Source organism: Carcharhinus amblyrhynchos, chromosome 4, assembly GCF_965287045.1.
Source record: "Carcharhinus amblyrhynchos chromosome 4, sCarAmb.v2.hapA, whole genome shotgun sequence".
Classification (NCBI taxonomy): domain Eukaryota; kingdom Metazoa; phylum Chordata; class Chondrichthyes; order Carcharhiniformes; family Carcharhinidae; genus Carcharhinus; species Carcharhinus amblyrhynchos.
The window spans coordinates 67,608,641-67,630,029 of NC_137327.1; the positions used below are offsets into that span (position 1 = coordinate 67,608,641).

The 21,389-nt window shown below is 43.7% G+C and overlaps 1 protein-coding gene across 2 annotated transcripts in view; it reads right to left on the reverse strand.

Moving 5' to 3' along the window:
• Positions 1–4,810: 4,810 nt before the first annotated feature.
• Positions 4,811–21,389, reverse strand: part of LOC145342088 (TSC22 domain family protein 3-like) — a 37,060-nt gene continuing 20,481 nt past the window's right edge. Inside the window, exons 2-3 of one of the 2 annotated variants that reach the window (XM_080187300.1) lie at positions 10,780–10,831; positions 4,811–6,130 (exon numbers count right to left, since the gene is read on the reverse strand). In XM_080187300.1, coding sequence (XP_080043426.1) covers positions 5,927–6,130; positions 10,780–10,831 — 256 coding nt within the window. In that variant the 3' untranslated portion in view covers positions 4,811–5,926. Of the gene's footprint in view, positions 6,131–10,690; positions 10,832–17,477; positions 17,610–21,389 lie in introns of those variants that run through there. The other variant, XR_013886507.1, reaches the window with a different exon arrangement.

Sequence of the window (21,389 nt, forward strand, 5' to 3'; positions counted from 1 at the left end):
GAGATATTGACAGGTTATGCAAGTTGGCAAAAAGTTGGCAAATGGAGTATAATGTGGGAAAATGTGAACTTGTTCACTTCGGAAAAGAGAACAAAAGGACAGAGTAGTATTTAAATGGAGAAAACCTGCAGAAAGCTGCAATACAAAGTGACTTGAGGGTACTTGTACATGAAACACAGTTAGCACACAGGAAGGCTAATGGAGTGTTGGTCCTTATTTCACGGGGGTTTGAATATGAGAGGAGGAATGTCTTACTGTAAGCAGTTTTTGGCCCCCTTATTTAAGAAAGGTATTATTTCATTGGAGGCAGTTCAGAGGAGGTCCACTAGGATGATCCCCGGTTTGGACGGATTGTCTTATGAGGAAGGATTGAGACTCGACTCATTGGAATTTCGAACAATGAGAGGTGACCTCAATGAAGCATATAGGCTTCTTAAGGGGCTTGGTAGGGTAAATGCTATGAGGATGTTTGCCCTCATGGGAGAGTCTAAGACTAAGATCATAGGCTCAGAATAAAGGGGTACCAATTTAAGAGTGAGATGAGGTGAATTTTCTTCTCTCAGTCTTTGGAACTCATTGCCACAGAGAGCTGTGAGGGCAGAGTACTTGTGTACATTTGAGGGTCAGTAAAGGAAACAAAGGTTATGGGGAAAGTTGACATGAGGAATGTCTTATTGAATGTTGGAGCTGGCTTGAGGAGTTTGCTGGCCTATTCATGTTCCTATTTCTTATGGTCTTATGAATTCCCATTGAAGATGGAGATGAGAAGAAATGTTTTCTCTCAGAGTGTTGTGAATCTTTGAAACTCTCTTCTCCAGAGAGTGGTGGAGGCAGCATCATTGAATATTTTTTAAGAGTGGGGTAGAAAAATTCTATACAAACAAAGGAGTCAAAGGTTACAGGAAGGCAGAATCTGGAGTTGACACCACAATCAGATCAGTCAAATTCTTATTGAATAGTGAAGCAGATTTAAGTAACTGAATGGTCTATTCTTTCCCCTAATTTGTATGTATGTACGTGCATTAGTTACTGGAGATCCCATCGTTAATGGGTCAGACAGGCAATTTATAACTCTCATGGTCATAATGTGTTGCCTCCCGATTGCTAGAGTAAAGAATATCAGGGAGTGCAAAATATTCCGAAGGGCAAGGGTAAAAGTTGTGGTATACATTGGCAAACAGAGGGCAGGAATTAAAGTCCTCTGGTCAGATATTCAAGAGCTAGGAGGGAGGTCAAAAAGGAGCAATTGGAAGGTACCATTCTGAGTAGAAATAGGGAAGAGAGAAAAGAAGCTTGAAGCATGCTGTAGCGGGGAGGAGTTCATTTTTTGGGGCATTGGGATCAGCCTTGGAACAGAATGCACTTATTCAAAAGGGACAAGTTGCACCTCAACTGGACTGGGACCTGTGTTTTTACATGGAGGTTCAGTGGCATTGTTGAGAATGGTTCAAACTAAATTCAGTAAGAAGTCTCACAACACCAGGTTAAGGTCCAACAGGTTTATTTGGTAGCACAAGCCACAAGCTTTCAGAACACTGCCTCTTCAACAGGTGAGTGGAAATTCTGTTCACAAACAAGGCATATCAGGATACAAACTCAATTTACAAAATAATGGTTGGAATGCGAGTCTCTACAGATAATCAAGATACAGATAGTTACACTATCTGTAATCTCACGACTTGCCTGGGCTTGCAAAATCTCACTAACTGTCCTGGCTGGAGACAATACACATCCCTTTAACCTGTGCTTAATCCTCTCTCCACTCACATTGTCTGTGTCTTTAAGACCTGGTGTTGCGAGACTTCTTGCTGTGCTTACCAACTCCATCATCTCCACATCAAACTAAATTGACAGGGGATGGAAACCAGTATATCAAATTAGAAAAGTGAAATAAGGTACATAATGTGAGTGCTAGACATATAATCATAGAATTCTTACAGTACGGATGGTCCCTGGAAGATGAGGGGGTTTTAGTTCAATTGGGCACCATGGTTGATGGAGGCTTGGAGGGCTGAAGGGCCTGTTTTTGTGCTGTAATTTTCTTTGTTCTTTTTTCAGAAGGAGACCATTCGGGTGATGAAGTCTGCACCGATAACAATCCCACCCAGGCCCTATCCCCACAACTCCCACATGTTCACCTTGCAAATCCCCCTGACACCAATTTACTATGCCCAATCAATCTGACTGACACATATTTAGAATGTGGGAAGAAACCCAGGCAGACATGGGGAGAATGTGCAAACTTCATACAGTCAGTGACCCGAGGCCAGAATTGAACATAGGCCTCTGGTTCTGTGAGGCAGCAGTGATAACCACTGGAGAAGTCAGTGGTTTAATATTAGATAGGAGCAGACAGAGAAAGACTACAGGAATGTAAAGACAGTTTGTCCGTAAACACAGTAAATGTGGTGAACAAAGTTCATGGAATCATAGAATCCCTACAGTGCAGAAGAGGCTATTCGGTTCATCAAGCCTGCACTGACTCTCTAACAGGCCTGCTTCCCACCCTACCCCTGTAACCCCACAAGTTGGGGAGCTTCAATCACAAATATCTTGTGGAATATGTTACAGCTATAATGGAAACATGGCTTAACATGGTGAGCACTGGCTATTTAATGTACAAGGAAATACAGTATTCTAAAAGAAGTAAAAAATAGAGGTGTGTTGGCAAGTACTGGTTAAGAAAGACATTGCGGTTTTGGAAAGAGGAGATATACTTGATGTGATGACAACAATAGTCCATTTTATTAGAGTTGAGAAACAAAAAAGTTAAGATCTTGGTGTATTTCAAAGGCTTTGCAGACAGTGAGAGAGAGTTACTGGAACAAACCTGCAGGGAAATCACTGAGACTTGAATGTGCTACGGAGTGGTGAAACAGGGAATTTAATTACCAAATATGGATTGGATTAATGTTGAAGGAATGGAGGGAGAGAATTTCTGAAATGCGTTCAGAACTTCCTTGATCAGTATACTTTCGGAACTGGAGAGTTCCATTCACAGCCAGCGCTACATTAAATTAATCCCCCTCAAATGAGGCTCCCACTGGGGCCCACCCCTTGGCACAGGTTGGCATGGGTATAGTGCCAACCTGGATGTCCCAATCTCTGCCAAAGGGCAGTGCCAGGGGGACATTACCAGACCACTGGCTGGCCATTTCCCTTTCCTCTGGGGCTATGCATATCTTTTTGTTCCAGGGAGATTCCCACACATGTTCATGTTAAGGTGAACCTGTTGTAAGTGGCGCCAGTGTGCCATCACGCAGGAGTCCACTGCATACCTAGTGGTGTTTGGGGGTGGGGGGGGAGGAATAAAGACAGAGTGCTTGCTAATGACATGCTGATGTATCAAAAATGAGTTTTCTGTAGTCCGTGGTGTGTTTTGCACTATTCCACTGGCGCGGGGCCAGTAGGATCGGAACTCGGAAACCTTCCCCCCCGCTCAGCAAGAATCATGTTCTCCAGATTTTGAGCGCACGTCACCAATCCCGCAGATGCAGAATGCAGTCTCAAAATCACCCCCACTGTAAGTAGTGCTAGACTTCAGGAGGATGTAGACTGGGAAAATGGGCTGAGCTACGTCAACAACAATTTGCAATTTTAATGTAATAACACGTCCCAAGTGCCTCACAGGAGCTTTATCCAATAAAATCTATATTAATGATTTGAATGAAGGGGCAGAATGTATGGTCGCAAAATTTGTCAATGGCACCAAGATAGGTAGGAAATCAAATTGTCAAGAGGAGATAGCAAAGACAAAATGCTTAGGTGTGTGGGAAAAGATTTGGCAGATAGAGTAAAATTTAGCAAATTGTGAACGTGTCACAGTATACTATTTAAATGGAGGGTCCAAGTTTTAAATAGGTAAATCCTGGGCACATTGCTGAGCAATTTCCTTTTGGATTTAAAGCAGTGGTATTCAAACTGGGGTTAATAGATCACTGGCAATCCATAGAGATTTTTCAGGGATCCGCAGAATAATATAAACATGCTCACTGAGCAGGGTCAGCCTTACAAGTGGGTGACAACCCAATGCACCACGGTCAGGTAAGTGCTGCAGACAAGGATGACTGAAAGTAGAGCAGCAGGCAGCAGGTGATGAGCTTGGACAGAGGTGAGAGCAGAGTGAGGCCAGCCAGAAAGATGATGTGTGTATAGAAGTACATAAGAACATAAGAAATAGGAGCAGGAGTAGGCTATCTAGCCCTTCGAGCCTGCCCCACCATTCAGTAAGATCATGGCTGATCTGTCGTGGCTCAGTTCCACATTCCCTCCCTCTCCCCATAACCCTTAATCCCCTCTCTTATCAAAAACCCTTCAACCTGTGTCTTAAAAATATTTAGCGAGGTAGCCTCCACCACTTCAACGGGCAGAGAATTCCAGAGATTCACCACCCTTTGAGTGAAGAAGTTCTTCCTCAACTCCGTTCTAAACCGCCCCCCCTTTATCTTGAGGCTGTGCCCCCTAGTCCTACTGTCCTTTCTGAGCGGGAAGAGTCTCTCCACCTCTATCCTATCCATCCCATTCATCATCTTATACATCTCAATGAGATCTCCCCTCATTCTTCTAAACTCTAACGAGTACAAGCCTAGTTTATTCAGCCTCTCCTCATAGCTCAACCCCCTCAACTCCGGTATCAGCCTAGTAAACCTCCTCTGCACTCCCTCCAAGGCCAAAATATCCTTGCGTAAGTACGGCGACCAAAACTGCACACAGTACTCCAGCTGCGGCCTCACCAATGCCCTATACAGCTGCAGCAAGACCTCCCTACTTTTATATTCAATCCCCCTCGCTATGACGGCCAGCATCCCATTCGCCTTCCTGACCACCTGCTGCACCTGCGACTCATGCACAAGGACCCCGAGGTCCCTCTGCACCGTCGCCTGCTGCAGTTTTTCGCCACATAAATAATAATCCTTCCTACCATTATTCCTACCAAAGTGGACCACCTTGCACTTGCCAACATTAAATTCCATTTGCCATTTCCTGGCCCATTCGCCCAGCCTATCTAGATCCTTCTGCAGACAACAAGACCAGAACAGATAGCCCAGCACCAAAGAATAGCAGTCAATCACCATAGGACAGCTCTCAATATAGTCCTGTTAGATGTCCTTGTGGACAAATAGTGACTTAGACCCCAGTCCCTGTCATTTCACCAGCCACATTTCCTCAGCAAAACAAAGGTCAGCTTGGTGGTGGAGGTGAGTGATGCTCCAGGGAAATGGCTGGAGTTTTTCCAGCAGGTAGTCCACCACCAGCCCCTTCTCTTTTCTTCTGTCAAAACTGACCCAGCAGGCCTCCAGCACATTTATCCAAGTGAAGGACAGAACTGGAACAGGTGATTAGACAGCATATATCCCAGACACACACTGCAGTTTCAGAACAGCTCATTTTATTATGTTGTACGTCTTCGACATAGACACTTGTACTTAACAGTCTAGAGACAAAATAATTGTTCCCGCCACACCCTATCCTTGCCAGAATCTGCAGTTTTTATCCTTCTGGCGGCATTTGAGAAACTGTCTATTTGATCCCTAATGTTCCTCATTCCTTAAACACCAAGTTAGCTCCCGGAGAAAAGTCAAGCTTCTTTCTCTCACAGTCCCTGCCTAACCATACTGCTCTTGGCATCCGAGCCAATAATATCAGATCCTACACCGATCACTCTGCTAATTAGAAAATGATCATTTGCATTTGACCAAATCACAAGATCCTGGCAAGAATACAAAGTGGGAATGTGTTCCCAACAGTGACCTACATACAGCGCAGTAAGTGAGACAATTCAGTGCCCTCCACATCAGGACATCACCATACATGGTTCTGGTTACAGGGTGCTACAGTAATCTGTAGATTTCATTATAATAAGAATGCTCTTTTGAAGCAGTCAAAGTGACAGTTCCTGAGTCTTTTTCCTGGTGTAAGAGAACAATCAGAAGGACATGACCTTTGTGTCATGCATGTTGCATCTGTCTTGTGACTGAAGTTTCTGGAGCTGTTCAGGACTGGCCAGATTCCTCAGCAAGCTGTTCTCCAATTCTAGCTTTGAGTTCTTCTCCATCAGTTCCTTGATCTGTTCCTTTAGCACCCTGACTTCCTCCTGCACTGCAAATATGAGATGATTCTTCACCAGGTCCTGCAATGTAAGGACATCTGATCACAACCACTGTTAATGGATCACAACAACAGGAAGAAATCATGCCACTCCTCTAGCCTATACTGCCATTCAGTGAGATCTATGAACTAATTCCACATACCCACTTTTATCCCACATTTTTTAATATCTTTCATTAATAGAAATCTATTTTGGTGTTGCTGAAAAAAGTGACAATGTCAAAGCTTTTTGCCTTGCACATATCAGGACAGAATCGCCAGAACACGAATGTATATTGCATGAGAAAAGAGGTGCTGATTGGTTGGCAGGTTACAAGTGGACTTTGATTGGTCGAGGCATTGTCATGAAGAACCCACAAGGGTACAGTCACCCTCTAGCTTTTGTTTAAATTCAAACCAGGCAAGGCAACTCTGATTGGTTGAGGCACTGCCATAGAGATTGCATAAGGGAATAGTTGTTTAAAAATGATGCAATGCCTGGACATATTCCTTTTGGTTGCAGAAAACAGCAGCACGGTGGCACAGTGGTTAGCCGTGTTGCCTCACAGCTCCAGGTGCCTGGGTTCAATTCCTGGCTTGGGCCACTGTCTTTGTGGCGTTTGCACTTTCTGCCCATGTCTGCGTGCGTTTCCTCCAGGTGCACTGGTTTGCTCCACAGTCCAAAGATGTGCGGGGTAGGTGCAGAAGGAGGCCATTCAGTGCATAGAATCTGCGCAAACCACAATCCCAACCAGGCCCCATCCCCATAACCCTTCATATTTACCCTGATAATCCTTCAAAGGCTAGGGTTAATTTAGCACGGCCAATCAACCAAACCCGCACATCTTTGGATTGTGGGAGGAAACTGGAGCACCCAGAGGAAACCCAGTCAGACACGGGGCTAAGTTGCACCTTAGTGTCCTGGGATGCATAAATCAGAGGGATTAGTGGAGTAAATAGGCCGGGTTACGGGGATAAAGCCGAAGTGGGATTGTTGTTGGTGGAGACTCAATGGGTTGTATTGCCTCCTTCTGCACTGTGGGGTTTCTGTGATGATGAAGACAGGGTCTTGTGAACGATTATATGGAATTTCGAGCAAGTTTACAAGAGCCATATTGTGAGCCCAATTGATAATCTGAAATTGATTGTTACATAATACTTAGCATGATCAGGATTGTTTATTAAGTGTTGTCTTTTGCAGAATCACATATAGGGTGGGGTTTTACAGCCTTGCTCAACCCGAGACCATAAAATCCTGCCCAAGGTGATTACTCTGCCTTTTGTAAACAGCGGAATGGAATGACATTCTATGTTCTAAATGTTGGGATGTATTGTCTACATACCTGGTTTCACACTGAAATTCATAATATACTGTTGCTGCAATACAGTAGCAGCAGAAACAACTAACTTTGCCTGTTGCTAAAATCTGTGACACACCTTAACATTTCAGGGTAATGAGACTGGAAGTGCTGCCTTAGGCCCAGTTTTGAATTAGTGTGGTACATAGTGAGCAGTGATTTGATCAGAGGTGTCATCCATTCTTAAGCTTGCACACTTAACAAATTACTCAGGCCCAATTTATGAGGTTACCAATCTTATAGCAGGTGGAACTGTAGGTGGTCGTATTCTATGATCATAGAATCCTTACAGTCAAGAAGGAGACCATTTGGCCCATCGAGTCTACATCAGCCCTCCAAAAGAGCATCTTACGCAAGCCCACACCCCCATCTTTGTAACCATGGCCAATCCACCTAATCTACTCATCTTTGGACTTTGGGAGGAACCCGGAGTACCTGGAGGAAACCCACACAGACACGGGGAGAATGCGCAAAGGCTAGAATCAAACCTGGGTCCTTGATGCTGATGCAGCAGTGCTAGAGATCGAGCCACCCATTGAAGGTGACACATAGTATAGACAATACTGAAGAATACTTCAGCATCTTCTTAACTTTAAACATTTGACCATACAGCTGCTGTTTATCGATGAGAACAATGTAGATGTGAACATTTTCTCGCTGTAGCTGTAGACAATCTGTCAGTGACGCTGGATGTAGAAAGTGCGGAGTCGACACTGTCATCCAGGGCCTGAGTAGGTGGAGAGAAGCTATCTATTGACAGTAGCTGAAATAGCTAATTAATGAAGGAAGCAAGCTTCAACTGGTCGCTGCTACCTGGGCTCAGCTCATTCTTTGTTCAGAACATAGAAATTCAGACACTCTCTGTGTGACCTGCATTGAGTGGATAGACTCTGTAGACAGAACAAAACAAAGAACAACACAGCACAGGAAACAGGCCCTTCGGCCCAATGAGCCCGCGCCGTCATTTTAACATTATGAGTGCCCTCCTCTACCTATGACCTTTGTCTACGCCTATTGGGGAAGATTGAGGGAAGACTAATTTAGGGACAATTTGTTACACCAATCAGCCTAAGAGCATGTTTTTGGGATGTGGGAGGAAACCGGAGCACCTGGAGAAAACCCACGCAATCACAGGGAGAATGTGCAAACTCCTGCAGACACTGGCCCAAATCTATGTATCTGCACAGCAAACAGTGATAGTCACTGAGCTATCATGTTGCCCGTCAGATGGTCCAGTTTAAGCATACACTAACGACGTGAAGCACTAGGCAACTCTCGAAGCAACATCCAAGAGCAGCCCTCGCACGACCCACCGCATGTATGCCCCTTGTTGGACAACAAGGCGGACCGAATCACCTGTGAAGTAAAAGAAAAGACATCAATAAACATGCAAAACTTAGACATTTACGGAATCCCCAGAAGTAAGACAAATGAGCCATGAAATACGTTGGAAGGTCCATAGGAATCAGTTGATTCCCAGGGACGTCCCAAGGCTCTTGATATTTATTTAGAACAGTCTCCTGTATCCCTCCATCTCTAGTCCACTCATGTGCCTATCTAAGTAAGCCTTAAACAGCTCTAGCATGCCTGCCTCCACCACCCTATTTGGCAGTGCATTCCAGGCCCCCACCACCCTCTGTGTGAAAAACCTCCCTTTAACATCCGAATTATACCTCGCCCCCCTCACCCTAAGCCTGTGGCTCCTCGTAATTTTTGTATCCAACCTAGGAAAAAGCTTACCTCTTCACTCTATCTATACCCTTCATAATCTTATACACCTCTATTAGATCTCCCCTCATTCTCCGCCTTCCTAAGGAGAACAGCCCCAATTTGCCCAATCTCTCCTCATAGCTCAGTCTTTCCATACCAGGCAGCATCCTGGTAAACCTCTCCAGGGTCTCTACGTCCTTCCGATGGTAAGGCGACCAGAACTGGACGCAGTACTCCAAATACGGGCGACCCAACGTTCTATACAACTGCAACATTAGACGCCAGCTTTTATACTCTATACTCCTCTCTATAAAGGCAAGCATACCATAGGCCTTCTTTGCCACCTTCTCCACCTGTAGTCCCACCTTCAAGGACTTGTGTACTTGCACCCCCAGGTTCCTCTGCATTTCTGTGCTCTTAATAGGCCTACCATTTATCGTGTAACTACCCCCTGCATTATTTCTTCCAAAATGCATCACCTCACATTTATCTGAATTAAATTCCATTTGCCATTTCTCTGCCCAATATACCATGCTGTAGGGCAGCCACTGTGAACAGAGACAGTGTAGAGCAGACACTGTAGTCATGGACATTACAGATTGGGCCCCTAAAGCTGAATGCACAGTTATTGGGTATGTTGGACTGACACTAGATAGTGATAGACACTAGATAGTGATGAAGGGTGTCATAGTTTGCAGGAAGACTTAGACAGGTTGCAGAGCTGGGCCGAGAGGTGGCGGATGGAGTTTAATGCGGAGAAGTGTGAGGTAATTCACTTTGGTAGGAGTAACAGATGTGTCGAGTATAGGGCTAACGGGAGGACTTTGAATAGTGTGGATGAGCAGAGGGATCTAGGTGTATGTGTACATAGATCCCTGAAAGTTGGGAGTCAAGTAGATAAGGTTGTTAAGAAGGCATACGGTGTCTTGGCGTTTATTGGTAGGGGGATTGAATTTAGGAGTCGCAGCGTCATGTTGCAACTGTACACAACTCTGGTGCGGCCGCACTTGGAGTACTGTGTGCAGTTCTGGTCCCCACATTACAGGAAGGATGTGGAGGCTTTGGAGAGGGTGCAGAGGAGGTTTACCAGGATGTTGCCTGGTATGGAGGGGAGGTCCTATGAGGAGAGACTGAGGGATTTGGGGTTGTTTTCGCTGGAAAGAAGGTGGCTAAGAGGGGATCTTATTGAAACATATAAGATGATTAGAGGTTTAGATAGGGTGGATAGTAATAGCCTTTTCCCTCTGATGGAGAAATCTAGCACGAGGGGGCATGGCTTTAAATTAAGGGGTGGTAGTTATAGGACGGATGTCAGGGGTAGGTTCTTTACCCAGAGGGTGGTGAGGGATTGGAATGCCCTGCCTGCTGCAGTTGTAAATGCGCCTAGTTTGGGGGCATTTAAGAGATCCGTGGATAGGTTTATGGACGAGAAGGGATTGGTTTAGGTTAGTGGGTCATTGTTTTGTAACTGGTCGGCGCAACATCGTGGGCCGAAGGGCCTGTTCTGCGCTGTAATGTTCTATGTTCTATGACACTAGTGGTGCTGACACTGTCAATGTGCACAATCGGAGCTGATATTCCTCAAATAAGGGCAGCTGTCTCATGGCCTCTCTCTTCAGCTTACCATTGCCTGCTCAATCCTGCTGTCAATGGCAACTGGTCTCCCTTCTGAGGTTCTGCATCACAGAGAGAAAATAAATGTAATTAATTCACTTGTCAGATTTGCAAGCAAACATATCTCTTGTGAAATTACATCAAGGCAGTTGATTTATTCAAAAAAGTTATCTGTCTTGCCATTCATGAGAGGGCTATGTGCACCATAATCTATGAAACAAAGTATGGGTTTACATTGTCAACAACTTCCCCCTCCCCAGGTACTCAGAGTTGGGGAGAGGGAGTAAAGGGAAGAGTGGAGGGGGGGAGTATGAGTGAGGGGGAGGTGGAAGGTTTGAGGGAGCATAGATGGGACAGCAGAAGGGTGGGGAGTGGAAAGAGAGCTGAAGAGGACAGTGAAAGGCAGTGAGGAAGAAGGAGTGCTTCTGTGCATGTAGTCACTATCAATGTCTTTCTTGGAGCACAAATGCATCAATCACTAGAAGTTTTTCATAGGTTAACTAGGCCATTAAAAAAAGTAAACCATGCAGTAAATTCTATTTCTAGAGGGACAGAATTTAAAAAATTGGGGAGTTTTACACTGAACTGGTATAAAACTTTTGTTAGATCACACTTCGATCTGTGCATGCAGTGCTGATTGCCGTGTTATAAAGGAAAAACATAGAGCGGCACTGGAGAGAATGCAAAGATTTATAAAAATAATACCAGAAATGCATCGATATATGTATTTCACCCCTCATTTCCCCCACCCCCCAACCTGTATTCCCCTTCTGTCTATACTGTCATGTAATGTATTGCGTATTTGGTCATCAAAGGGTTAAACTAATTGCTTAATATGCTCATCATCCATTGTTAGAGGAAGTGATGCAAAATTGCATGAATTGGTGTCTCGTACAGTAGTGGAAGATGTAAGATGAAATGTATGTCCCATAAAGTTCCTATTTTGCTCTGCAGCTTCATTAAGTATTTTGTATTAGTCTAACAATATCAAGAATACTGTATGCTGACAGCATGTGTAAAATTGAGGTACAGTAGTCTCTACTATTGCCGGAAAGCTTTAAGAAAGTCAGAAACCATGCAGTGACATGGCCGAAATGTTATCAATGATTTTCACTGTTTTGGACTTTGTTATGAAGGTAAGCATTGAGCAGATTTGTCTGACTTCTATGTCATATTTCTGTGCTGTAGACTTCTATGACTCTGTGACCATCTGTAGTCGAGAGATGATCTAATCTTAGCAAAGGCAATCCAACTGAGTAGATAAACTGAAGGCAGGATATAGAATTGATGTGCTTTGAGATGATGGACTGCCTCATCTCAAAAGCTGCTGACTCAGTAAGTCAAATATAAAAAGGAAAAGCTGTCATGAAAAGAAGCAGGAGAGACAACAAGAGCATCCATCAATCACCATTTGGTGGCAAAAATTGTCCCACCAAAACTATTGAATGCCAATTTGTCCAGAAAGAAGGATCACTTCCAGCAAGAAGCCATTGAGAGGTGGTAAGAATCAAGACATTTTAACTTAGATGCAGATGCAGCAGTTTTGGTTCTTTCTGATACTGAACTGTGGGTTGGAGTAAAAATCTCTTCAGCCATCATGTAAAAAACTAGATGGACCAAGAGGGAGAGAACTCAAGGTCATAGAACAACCTTCAATATAGAGAGAGAAAAATCACTGAAACCTCAGGTCTGACTTTGAACCTGGATTGTTCGTTCTTAAGCAAGAAGCCTGGGTCAACTTACATCTGATTTACAGGGTAGAGGAACTGGAAAGCCCAGAAGATCAGCCTCAAATCTTCAGAGCTGAATCCCCACAGCTGCTCACAGGACTAAGAAAGCTGAAGACAGCGTAGCACATCACTCTAAATTCTAAAGTGAAGCCCGATTCTGGGGCAGGCGACGTGGTAAAATTCTGGCCAATGTATCTATTTACAACCAGAGAATTTCCTCATCCAGTCGAGCCAAAGTTAAGAAGAAAATTGACTCTATGTTGAACCAAGGGATTATTTCATCTGTGACAGAGTAATGAGCTGGTGCTCGGGGATGGTCCCAGTTCCAAAACCTAACAGATTGATTAGAGTTTGTGTTGATCTTGCACAGCTCAACAGAGCAATCAAACATAAAGTTCATCCTATGTTGTGGATCAGAGTTTAGCAAAATGGAGAAAAAGTTAATTGTCTTGAAACTAATGGGGCTTAGGGCGATAAGTCCCCTGGACCTGCTGAATTGCAGCCCAGGGTATTAAAGTAAGAATATAAGAACTAGGAGCAGGACTAGGCCATCTGGCCCCTCGAGCCTGCTGTGCCATTTAATAGGATCATGACTGATCTTTTTGTGGACTCAGCTCCACTTATCCGCCAGCTCACCATAACCCTTAATTCCTTTACTGTTCAAAAATTATCTATCCTTGCCTTAAAAACATTCAATGAGGTAGCCTCAACTGGTTCACTGGGCAGGGAATTGCACGGATTCACAAACCTTTGTATGAAGAAGTTCTTTCTCAACTCAATCCTAAATTTGCTTCCCCTTATTTTGAGGCTATGCACCCTAGTTCTAGTTTCACCCGCCAGTGGAAACAACTTCCCTGCTTCTATCTTATCTATTCTCTTCATAACCTTATATGTTTCTATAAGATTTTCCCTCATTCTTCTGAATTCTAATGAGTATAGCCCCAGTCTACTCAGTCTCCCCTCATAAGCCAACACTCTCAACTCTGGAATCAACCCAGTGAATCTCCTCTGCATTCCCTCCAGTGCCAGTATATCCTTTCTCAAGTAAGGAGATCAAAACTACACAGTACTCCAGACGTGGCCTCATCAGCACCTTATACAGATGCAACATAACCTCGCTGTTTTTAAATTCCATCCCTCTAGCAATGAAGGACAAAATTCCATTTGCCTTCTTAATTACCTGCCACACCTGCAAACCAACTCCTCGAGATTCCTGCTGAAGGATACCCTGGTCCCTCTGCACAGCAGCATGCTGCAATTTTGTATCATTTAAATTATCATTTGGTGTTATTCTTACCAAAATGGATGACCTCACATTTACCAACATTGTACTCCATCTGCCAGATCCTCGCCCATTCATCTATATCCCTTTGCAGACTTTCAGTGTCCTCTGCACACTTTGCTCTGCTGCCCATCTTAGTGTCATTTGCGAATTTTGACGCACTACACTTGGTCCCCAACTCCAAATCATCTATGTAAATCGCAAACAATTATGGTCCCAACACTGATCCCTGAGGCACACCACTGGTCACTGATCACCAACCAGAAAAACACCCATTTACCCCTACTCATTGCTTTCTGTCAGTTAACCAATCCATGCTAATACATTACCTTGAACACTGTGCACCTTTAACTTATGCAGCAGTCTTTGGTGCGGCATCTTGTTAAATGCCTTCTGGAAATCCAGATACATCACATCCAGATTCCCCATTTTCCACTGCATATGTAATGTTCTCAAAGAATTCCACCAAATTAGTCAAACATGACCTGCCCTTCATGAACCCATGCTGTGTCTTACCAATGAAACAATTTATATCCAGATGTCTCGCTATTTCTTCCTTGATGATAGATTCAAGCTTTTGCTTTACTGCAGAAGTTAAGCCAGCCAACTTATAGTTACCTGCCTTTTGTCTACCTCCCTTTTTAAACAGTGGCTTCACATTTGCTGTTTTCCAATCTGCGGGAACCACCCCAGAGTCCAGCAAATTTTGGTAAATTACCACTTGTTCATTTACTATTTTTCCCGCCATCTCCATCAGGACCAGGAGACTTGTCTACCTTTGGTCTCATTAGTTTGCCCAACACTAGTTTCTAGATTCTCACCTGTCATCAAGTTTTGGCACATTATTTGTGTCTTCCACTGTGAAGACCGACACAAAATACCTGTTCAATGCCTCAGCCATTTTCTCATTTCCAGTTATTACATCCCCTTTTTCATCCTCTAAAGGACAATGTAAGTAACTACAGAGGTTAAGAATGCACTAACAATAATCTGCCAATAATTTGCCATCCTGAAAACACTCCTCTTATCCCAACTCTGTCATTTCTCAGTTAGCAAATCCTCTGTCCACATTACACTACCCCTGACACCGTGAGCTCTTATTTAGTAACCGTTTGTGTGGTAGCTTTTCAGATGTCTTTTGGCTTCTAGAAAAATCCCAGAGGATTGGAAAACTGCCAATGTAACACCTTTATTCAAAAAAGGAGGAAGAAGAAAACAAGTAACTGTAGGTCAATTAGCTTAATAGTAATTAGTAATCTGTCGTGGGAAAAATGTTAGAGTTCAAATAAAGGATGTAATAGCAGAGCATTTAGTAATGCATAATATAATGAAGCAGAGTCAGCATGGTTTCGTGAAGAGGAAATCATGCTTGACAAATTTATTACAAATCTTTGAGACAGTAATGAGCAGGATAGATAAATGGAACTACTGGATGTAATACACTTGGATTTCCAAAGGGCTTCCAAAAAGGTACCACACAAACGGTTACTAAATAAGAAAAGAGCTCATGGTGTCAGGGGTGGTGTAACATGGATAGAGGATTTGCTAACTGAGAAAAGACAGTTGGGATAAGAGAGGCATTTTCAGGATGGCAACATACAGAGTACCACAGAAATCAGCGCTGGGGCAACAATTATTTACAGTATGTATTAATGACATGGATGAGGGAAATAAATGTCCTATTGCCAAGTTTGCAGATGATGCAAAAATAGATGGGAAGGCAACTGGTGAGGATGATACAAAGGGTGGGATTTTGTGGCCTGCTCGTCCTGAAAGCATAAAGTCCTGCCCGAGGTCGACTCCTCACCTGCTCTGATTCCTGTGGCATTCATGTTGGTAAAATTCCAGCCGAAGTATCTACACAGGGTTATAGATAAAGAACAACACAGCATGGGAAACAGGCCCTTCGGCTCAATGAGCCTAGGATAGGTGACTGGGCAAAAACTTGGACTATAATGTAGAAAAATGTGATGTTATGCCCTTTGATAGGAAGAATAAAGGAGCTGAATATCATTTAAATGGAGAATGGCTGCAGCATAGATGGATTTGGGAGTCCTTGTGCATAAATCACAAAAAGCAAGCAGGCAAGTTCAGCAGGTAATTAGTAAGGCAAATGGAATGTTGGCCTCTATTTCAAAGAGAATGGAATATGAAAATAAAGAAGTCTTGCTAAAACAATACAAGAACAAAAGAACAAAAATCAGCCCGGGAAACAGGCCCTTCGACCCAAAGAGCCCGCGCCGCCATCTCAACACCACCAGTCCACCTCTACCCACGACCCCTGTCTCATGTTTTATGCCTGACAACACCAGGTTTTAGTCCAACCGATTTATTTGATAGTAAACTCACAAGCTTTCGAGGTTTCCCTCTTCGTCAGGTGAATGGAGAGTTCTGGCTCGGACAGAGCATATAAAGCACAGACAGTTTAGAGATTACTGATTAGAATGCAGCACATCCACATAATGTTTTATGGCCATCCAGATTGAGGGAAACTGATTTAGGGACAATTTATTCCTGCCAATCAGCCTAACAGCACATCTTTGGGGTGTGGGAGGAAACCGGAGCACCCGGAGAAAACCCACACAAGCACGGGGAGAATGCGCAAACTCCCACAGACACCAGCCCAAATCCATGTGTCTGCACAGCAATCAAGGCACTAGTTAGACCACATCTAGAGTAGTTTCAGGTAAATTCAACCACACAGGAACAGGTTCCAAATCAATCAACTTTTCTTGCATTTGTCTCTGCACCTGCTCACTTATTTATTCACATAATTGTCCAGTGACTGGTTCTCCTTATTCACCGTCATCAGTTTTACATGTTTAATCAAGACTTTTGGCTGCTGCATCTCAGACTGAGCATCTCAGACTTCTTCTGAATCTGAGAGGATTACATCAGTACAAATATTGCGCAGTTGGAATGGCTTTTTCTACACGTACCTCATGCACAATTACTTCGTTACTTCTCAGTTCATTCCCATGTATATCTCTATGTGTTTTTAATAAATCTTTAAGGCCATCTTGATTTTCCCCCAGAACTTTCGTCCAGAGGTTTCCTTCAGGAAGGGGCGGCCCAGTGGTTAGCACTGCTGCCTCACAGCACCAGGGACCTGGGTTTGATTCCTGGCGTGGGTCACTGTCTGAGTGGAGTTTGCACATTTTTCACTTGTCTGAGTGGGTTTCCTCTGGGTGCTTCAATTTGCTCCCATAGTCCAAAGATGTGCGGGTTATGTTGCTTGGCCATGCTGAATTGCCCCTTAATAGAATTATAGAACCCTACAGTGCAGAAAGAGGCCCTTCGGCCCATCGAGTCTGCACCGAGCACAATCCCACCCAGGCCCTACCCTCATATCCCTACATATTAAACCCAATAATCCCTCTAACCTACGCCGCCCTTAGTGTCAGGGGGACCACCTAGGGTAATTGTATGGGGTTATGGGGAAAGGGCCTGGGTGGGATTGTGGTCGGTGCAGACCCGATGGGTCGAATGGCCTCCTTCTGCATTGTAGGGATTCAATGATTCTATGAAGTTAACTCAATAACTCATTCCAATTTCTGATTACTTCTCGTTTTCCAATCTAATTTGAGAAATTTAAAATTCAGAATCACCTGTATTTAGTTCTCCATTCTGAGTTATAACAATCAGCACATCTTGCTTCTGCTTTCCTTCCCTATTAAAATACCTGAGCATACTCACATGACACATTCTGTAAGGTTTCCTTCTATCTGGCATTCTTATCATTTATCTCACTCGATTTCCTTTCAGTTTGATAAAGCCCACTAAACCTTGCTTTCATAGGTTCATCTGCCACTGGTTGTAATAATAATACTTCATCTGTACTAGGAATTGCTGATTTTGTATCTTCTTCCTGTTTCAACACATGCTGTGCCATTGTGACATGCTGCCTAGCCAACTCATCTGCTCTACTTAATGTCTGTCTAAAGTTTGACACATATTCCAAGAATGTAATTGTGGAGTGCTTCCTCTCCAATTTTCCCTTGAGCAATTTAAATGGTCCTCAGGTGGTTTACCCAGGATGAGGCTAGACCATTGCACTTCGGGTGTGCTGGCGCATGCAATGTCCCCAAATGCGGGATACTTGACTGCAAAATTTCTTGCCTCATGACCAAAAATCAATTCAAATGGATGAATTTAGTTGATTCATTAGGTGCATCTCTGATTGTAAAAAGAACAAATGGAGTTCCTTTATCCCAATTCCCCAGATAATCTTGACTATTGACCTTCAATGTGGTCTTTAAAATCTGATACCATTGAACTAATGCTGTCTGCAATTCTTAATGTACATAGCTGATTAAATTGTTTTACTCTTAAGCAATCCATAACTTCCCTGAATAACTTCAATGCAAACTTTGATTTTTAATCTGATTGTATTTCCCTGCGTAGTCTGTAGTGAAAAATAGAAGTAGCTTCTCCACAATGCTTTTAGCATAATGGAGTAGCCTCTGGAAATCTAGTATACACATTCATTTTGGTCAACAAATATTGATTCCCACTTTTCATTTTAAGAAGGAGTCCTACGCAAGCAATTAACAACTTCATAAAAGACTCTCAAATGCAAAATGGGTATTAACAGTGCTGGTTTAATCAACACTTCAGGCTTCCCTATTACTGAAAGTGTGTGACATATCTGGCAAAATTCAACCACACCTTTATGCAGCCCAGGCCAATAAAAATGTTTTTTGTATTTTTGCTTAAGTTTTCCTTACTCCCAAATGATCTGCTGCTGAGACCTCATGTGTTACCACAGCATCCCCTTTTTTTAACCCAGCGGTAATACAACTTGAACTTCTGCCCATCTTTCACCCCCCTGAATATGTAAAGGTTGCCACTTCTTCATTAAAACGTCATTTTTAAGGTAACAACATCCCAGCATACACTCAGATTCTTCTTCTATGTATGTTTTCTGATACAACTGCTTTACCTCTACATCTTTCTGCTGTAATTCTGCCAACTTTCCTGAACTAAAGATATCCACTTTGCCCTTCATCTGCCTTGTTCACTTCCAACCACCTGATCAAAACTTCAATTTCTTTGGGCGGGATTTTATGGCTACGCTCATCCCAAAACCGTAAAATCCCACCCAGATCAAGGGACCTCCCCATTGTCCAACCTCACCCATTCCAATTCCCATGACAGGCAGGGTGGTAAAATTCCAACCTTTATCTTTACTCTGATTTCTCCTCCTGTCCCAACCTTTGTGATCTTGTTGCTACACACTCATGAAAAATCCTGGAATATGTTTTCTCCGGATTCTCTAACTTCACCTCAAATAATGAAGCACTACTCTTTTCACCAGGAATTCCACCACCTTTTCTGGCAGTATTCCTTCTGAAACTACATATCTCCTCAACTCTCACCATTAAATATTGACTTGGTCCCAATATCTTAAAATCTTAACTTCTTTACCTACTCCTCCTGAGGGAATGGGGGAGATCCTGAATGAATACTTTGCATTGGTATTCACAAAGGAAAGGGGTTTGGTGTCTTGTAATGTCTTGGAGGGAGCTGTAGATCATTTGAGGGAAATATCCATGACGAGGGAGGAAGTGTTAGGGTTTTTAGGTAGCATAAAAACGGATAAAGCTCCGGGGCCTGATGGTATTTATCCCAGGCTGCTTAGGGAGGTGAAAGATGAAATTGCTGGGCCTGTGACACAAATCTTTGTCTCTTTGGACACAGGTGAGGTCACCTGACGAAGAGGGAAACCTTGAAAGCTTGTGAGTATTACCAAATAAATCGGTTGGACTAAAACCTGGTGTTGTCAGACTTTTTACTGTGGAGGTCTGTCACCAGTGGTGTGCCGCAGGGCTCAGTGCTGGGACCGCTTCTTTTTGTAATATATATAAACGACTTGGAAGAGGGCGTACGTGGTGTGATCAGCAAGTTTGCAGATGACACCAAGATGGCAGGATTGGCGGATACTGAGGAAGATTGTCAGGTGACACAGCAGGACATAGATAGGTTGGTATACTGGGCAGATAGATGGCAGATGGAACTTAATCGTGACAAATGCGAGGTGATGCATTTTGGAAGGAATAATGCAGGGAGGAGTTACATGATAAAAGGTAGACCAATTAAGAGTATAGAAATGCAGAGGGACCTGGGAGTGCAAGTGCACAAGTCTCTGAAGGTGTCAACACAGGTGGAGAAGGTTGCAAAGAAAGCTTATGGAATGCTAGCCTTTATAGGAAGGGGTATAGAGTATAAGAGCTGTCGTCTAATGCTTCAGTTGTACAGAACGTTGGTTAGACCGCATTTGGAGTACTGCATCCAGTTCTGGTCACCTTACTACCGGAAGAACGTGGAGACCCTGGAGAGAGTGCAGAGGAGGTTTACCAGGATGCTGCCTGGTATGGAAGGACTGGGTTATGAGGAAAGATTGGGAAAACTGGGGCTCTTCTCCTGAGAAAGATGGAGATTAAGGGGGCATCTGATAGGGGTGTATAAAATAATGAAGGGTATAGATAGAGTCAACAGTGGCAGGCTTTTCCCTAGATTGGGGACAACTATCACGAGAGGTCACAATCTAAGGGCGAGGGGGGAGAAGTATAATTTGGATACTAGAGGAAGGTTTTTCACACAGAGGGTCGTGGGGGTGTGGAATACGCTACCAAGTAAGGTGGTGGAGGCAGGCACGCAGGACTTGTTTAAGGTTTACTTAGATAGGCACATGAGTGAAACAGGGATGGAGGGTTATATAAGACGGTTTTAAAAAGGGTCAAAGCCTCGGGTTGATACTGGAAATGTAATAGTATATGTTAATGTTTTTGTCTCTTTTAATCCACAGGTGTTGGTCCACCTTGTTGTCAAACGAGGGGCATGCACACGGTGGGTCGTGCGTGGACTGCTCTTGGATGTTTCGAGAGTAGCCTAGTACTTTGTGTTGATGTGTGTGCTTAAACCTGGACCAGCAGATGGGCACCACAACAGCTCAGTGACTATCACTGCTGGCTGTGCAGATACATGGATTTGGGCCAGTGTCTGTGGGAGTTTGCGCATTCTCCCTGTGGTTGCGTGGGTTTCCTCCGGGTGCTCCGGTTTCCTCCCACACCCCAAAGATGTGCTCTTAGGCTGATTGGTGTACCAAATTGACCCTGCACTATTCTCCCCTGAATCTGGCTACAGTAGGGGTACCATTCGCGTACACACAAGGCAAGGTAGGTGTATGAAAAGGCTTTAAAATGGCGGCGCGGGCTCGTTGGGCCAAAGGGCCTGTTTCCCGTGCCGGGTTGTTCTTTGTTCTTTGTTGGTATACATAAGTAAACCTTATCAACACAAGTAAATTCTTTAAAGAGATCTGGTGTTGTCTTATAAACCAGCTGATGACCAAGCTGCATGTTCTTTTGCACTTCCTTAGAACCATAGAATCCCTGCAGTGCAGAAGGAGGCCATTCAACCCATTCAGCAATCATAGAATCCCTATAGTGCAGAAGAAGGCCATTTAACCCATCTAGTCTATGCTGACTCTCTGAAAAAGCATATTAGCCAAGTCCAACCTCCCCATAACCCTACAGATTTTTGATGGCTCAGAGAGAAAGGAAGGGAGAGAGTTTTTGAACTTTGGAAACTGGATCTGAAAAGTGAACA